The 5164-nt window shown below is 34.6% G+C and overlaps 1 protein-coding gene across 1 annotated transcript; it reads left to right on the top strand.

The window, feature by feature from the left end:
* Positions 1-1116: 1116 nt before the first annotated feature.
* Positions 1117-2223, top strand: LOC106326270. Its single transcript, XM_013764289.1, has one exon. It carries the CDS (start codon positions 1117-1119, stop codon positions 2221-2223), a length of 1107 nt encoding a protein of 368 aa, XP_013619743.1.
* The last annotated feature ends 2941 nt before the right edge of the window (positions 2224-5164 follow it).

The raw sequence follows: 5164 nt of genomic DNA, 5'->3' as shown, positions 1-5164 counted from the left end.
CGGAAGCACAAAACTCTCAGACTCAGAGTACGGACCGCACCCAAGTTCCAGTACCTTTGGCAATACCGAGTATACCAGGTCGATGGTGTTTTACGGACGGATCTTGGAAAAAAGAGGATAAATATTCAGGGCAAGGATGGTACAGTACCCTGGAAGGTTACGATGGACTAATGGGAGCAAGGAATACGAGAGCGAGTCAGTCGCCACTACACACAGAGATAGAGGCTCTCATATGGGCAATGGAATGCATGAGGAATCTTTGACAGTCTTGTGTTACTTTTGCAACGGATTGTGCTCAATTGGTGAAGATGGTTTCGGAACCAGAAGAGTGGCCAGCCTTTGCAAGCTATTTGGAAGACATAAAGTTCTTGAAGAGAAGTTTCAACAGCTCAGAGATCATTCATATACCACGGACACAGAACTCAAAGGCGGACAGTTTAGCACGCAATGCAAGGAAACAACCATCGTTTGTCGTTCATACGAATGCAGAGTTACCGGAATGGTTCGCAGAGTCTATATGAATCTGTTTTGTTGCTGACAAAAAAAAAAAAAAAGATTGGCAAGTGTTTATTATTAATTTCTAATAAAAAAAAAGTGTTTGTAATTAGTAATAATTTGTCTTGTCTATTAAGTTTTTTCTTTTTTACAAAGAAATATTTACTTTTTGAATTGTATATATAAAGACTCAAATGCTAATTATTTTATAATAATATACTTCCTCCATTTTTTTAATATAAGTCGTTTTAAAATTGTGCACATAGATTAAGAAATCATTAATTTTTTATATTTTTTTAACAAAAACATCATTAATTATTTACCTAACCACAAATCAACCAATTATAAAATAGAATGTATATTATTATTGGTCATATAACATTAAGTACATAAAAACAGAAAACGTCATATAATTTGGAACATAAAAATTTCTCTAAAACGACTTATATTAAAAGACGGAGGGAGTATAACAAAGGAAAAGAACATTAAGTTTCCACAAATATATTGGTAAAATTTATGGAAACAACGGTGTTAGGTAGAAACTTGACCGGCAAGGCTATTCCTTTTATATTAAATGAAGGCTTAATTTAGGGTTTCTTACATATTGAGTAATTTATATTCATGTCTCTAATTCTGAACCGGCTCTCGAAGCTCTGGCTTGGGAAATCTCGAAGATCAACTCTTCTACTTCTCTCTAACGGATTCTCATCTTGCTCGAGGAAAAAGCAAACCCCTCCCTGTTTCGTCGTCTCAGCTGAACTTTGTGAACCTTATGAAGCCTGTCTCGGAAAACTCGTCATTTCAGAGGTTCATAATGACATGATTAATCTGGAAAAGAAGGTACATCTGGAGTTGCTTTATAATGATATTTTTGATAAAGTGGTAACGATCGGCGCATCTAACGGATGGGTAGCTACTTTGAGTGGCGACGACGGAATCCTGCGTCTCCAAGATGACCTAAACCCGTATGCATCGTATACAGATCCAAAAAGCATTCCTCTGCCTCCTCTTGTGACTCTGCCATGTTGCCAAACCCAAATCGTCACCAACGTGTCAATGTCCTCATCTTCTCCAGAGGATGAAGACTGTGTTGTGGCTGTCAAGTTTTTGGGACCTCAGCTCAGTTTTTGCAGACCAGCTCAGAGTAAACCCGAATGGACCAATATCAGGATCGAAAACTCATGCTTCTTCTCTTCTCGTGTTATGTTTTCCAAGAAAGAGGGCATGTTTCGCATTCTTGGGGCTGGAGGTCACCTCGTGGGAACATGGGATCTCCAGAATCACAAACACAAGATTCAGAGGCTGCGGTTTAAAAACATTCCCGAGTTAACTAAGACCACAAACGAGCTTATGGATTCGTGCTGCACGTACGAGCACTTGGTGGAGTCAGTAACCACCGGCGAAACTTTCTTGGTTAAGCAGTACAAGAAGACTGTTGAGATCGATGATGGTGTTGCCAAAATGAGAACAGAATATTTAATGGTGTTCAAACTAGACGGTGAAGGCAACGCGGTTCACACTGAAGACATAGGAGATCTTGTCATTTTCCTCTCAATGTCTGAACCTTTTTGTCTCCGGGCTAGTTCTTTTCCTGTCCTGTTCCCGAACAGCGTTGAAAGCTTGGATTACTGGGAAAATGTAACTGTCGAACTGGCTGACTACTTAGTTATTAGAGGCTTTCGTCCATTCTTGGCCCCTTACCTTATTCCACCACAACATATAGATTAGTAAATGTTTGTAATGCATCCACAATTATAAGCTTTTGTAACTTCATTTCCACTGTTACCAGTCGGTTGGTGTCATATAGATCATAGCTTGACAATCATCTTTCTACTCATGCTAGTGTTGGAACTGAGTTTTTGATCAATTGAAAGGCTGGGTTTTTCTAATTTTCTAGTGGCTTTTCCCGCTAGTTAAATTGATATATAAAATTTGATATATTCAAACTTCAAAATAAACTTTAATTGAATGAGAAATGAAGCAACAAAGTTGGTCAATTTTTTTTTTTTTTTTGAGAAAACAAAGTTGGCAACTTGGAATAATCAATTTTCAAAAATCCAAACATCCTACATCGTGTAATTCAAACTTATTTGTGCTGTATACATACGTCCACACTTAAGTTTTTGTTCAGAGGATTCAGAGAGAGAGAGGAGGCGGCTCCCCCGCGCTCGCCATGGCTGGGAAAATGTATCTCCAGGGCTACTACAAGATGTTTTTTCTTGGTCAATTTTCTGTGAAACCTTTTTCACTCATTTTCGTTTTATAATAGTTTATTACACAATACTTGTTAAATAAGTTAGTAAACTTTAGCATATTTTTTTTTGTAAGAATCTACTTAATATAAAACTAAAAAAAATGTAAATAACAAAAAGAATTTGTTGAGACAGTTAGAAGAAAATTATTTTTTACAAAAAAATATTATCATAAATTTTCGAAAAAAATATTTTTCTTTTGCATCTAAATGCTATATATTCTATTACTCAACCCCAACCTGGAGGTCGTATAACAATCCAGACTGGGATAGAACAACCAATAAAAATTAAATTTCTATGAGGAATCCTAAGCTAAAGCGCGCGATGTTCGGTTCTACGCTCTTGGTACATGTGTAATCTTGGAATCTTCTTTCAATATAAGTCATCTTTGTTAGTTCAGTTGAAAAGCCTGGCCATACTGTCGAATCCTTGATCATTAAAATGACGTCTTCACAATCTGTTCCAAAGTGATAGCATGCGGTGTACTGGAGCATAATTTCCATGGACCAAATAAGTGCATATAACTCTGAATGTAAAGGACCCAACGGTGATAATTGTCTCTTTTTGCTTTTCATTCCTAAGAATTGTTTATTTACCGATTCATCTAACTATACCCAACAATATCCATTATACTGCGAATATGAAGATAATGATCCATTTACCAAATAAATACTTTGCTAAAGCCTGTATATTCTTTATATAGAAAAATAATTTTGTAAAAGAAATAGGAATAGTGTGTTGCATAAAATGATACTATAATTGAATAGTTGGTCCCATTTTAAAAGAGTTAGAAGAATGACTTAAGCCCAAAAGAAAAAAATCAAATTGGGCTTCTGGTAGGCCGAGGAATTCGAATACAGGTTAACCAAATGAGCCTATCGGAGTATCAAAAAGATTGTGTAGCACACAATTTGTAATTGTGTTCAAAAAAAAAAAAAAACACACAATTTGTAATACTCCATGTTCTAAAAATCGGCCGCATAGCCGCCTAGGCGGCCGCCTGGGCGTTACGTGTCACTCTTCCGTTCCGATTTATGCCAAATCTGTTTAAAAAATCGGATATCCGATTTTCTCCGCCTAGACCGCCTAAATGACCGCCTAAATGACCGCCTAGCCGCCTAATCTATTTTTTAATATTTTATTTTAATTTTAATTTTAATTTTTAATTTTAATTTTATTTTTATTAATTTATTTGATCTAAAATTTTATAAATATCTTTTATATTCATAATTTTGATGAAAATTGCACTATATTAAGTTTATATATTCTATTTGTGTTTTATACAATCTTAAACATGAAAATGTATTAATGTTATACACAATTAAAAATTAACATGTTTTATAATATAGTAAACAATCTAAAAATTCCACCCGCATAATTTCTGATTAATCCCCAATTTTTTTTTAGGCGCTAGGCCCAACCCGACCGCCCGACTAGCGTCTAGCGCGTTCACGAACATGGGTAATACTTAACCGCATTCTCGGGACATAAATTAAAATATTATTTTAATTCTTTTCTTATATAATATTTATTAACTAAGTTAGTACTTAGTAGACCTTAGCACATTATTTTGTTTTTTTTTAAACCCTACTTAATTAGTTAATAAATATTATATAAGAAAATTGAAAAATTGAAAAGACTATCAAAATTGAAACTAAAGAAAAGTATTTGTCGGGACATTTAAAAGAAACTTATTATTTACATAAAATTACTTAACATATGATATAAGAGTTCTCAAAAATGAACAATTATAAAAAGAAATAGAAAAAGAAGTTGATGTTACGAAAGATTAGCCGCAAACGTTAAAAAATATAAAAGATGTGGGGCCCGCTGCACTATTTGCACAGTGAATTTTTCTTCTAAATAAACGATCGTTTCGATCGATTGTAATCACACCATCCTTCTCCTTCAATAACACATCCTCTCTTCTTATCAGTATTATCTTCTTCGTACGGGTATAAAATTTTGCTTTATTTAAATTCCTGCGATATAATAAAATTCCAGTTCTTTTCATAACACGTTATCAGCACGATCACTCTGCGATTCGAAATGGATCATAATGCTAATGGAGCAAAATCCAAGAAACGGATTCGTGAAATATGCATACCAGATAGTGGAACAACGCACACTATTCTGAGACAAAAGAGATATTTCTCTAATATAAAACCGACAAGAATTATCGTCAATACAATATCAGGTCCTGCAGACGTGATTGAAGGAACTGGTAAAGCAAACTTTACTTTACCGAATGGAACAAAATTTTCCATAAATAATGCTCTATATTCTCCAAGTTCTAAAAGGAATTTGTTGAGTTTTAAAGACATATATCTTCACGGATATGATACTCAGTCTGCAACTGAGGATGGAAAGAAATACATGTATGTAACTTCTGAGAAATGTGGCAGAAAACACATATT

The sequence above is a fragment of the Brassica oleracea genome, chromosome C2 (genome assembly GCF_000695525.1).
Source record: "Brassica oleracea var. oleracea cultivar TO1000 chromosome C2, BOL, whole genome shotgun sequence".
Lineage (NCBI taxonomy): Eukaryota > Viridiplantae > Streptophyta > Magnoliopsida > Brassicales > Brassicaceae > Brassica > Brassica oleracea.
This window is presented reverse-complemented; position numbering and strand designations above follow the sequence as displayed.

Coding starts and splice junctions, on each gene's coding strand:
- LOC106326270 (XM_013764289.1), top strand. CDS start 1,117: ATGTCTCTAATTCTGAACCGGCTCTCGAAGCTCTGGCTTGGGAAATCT.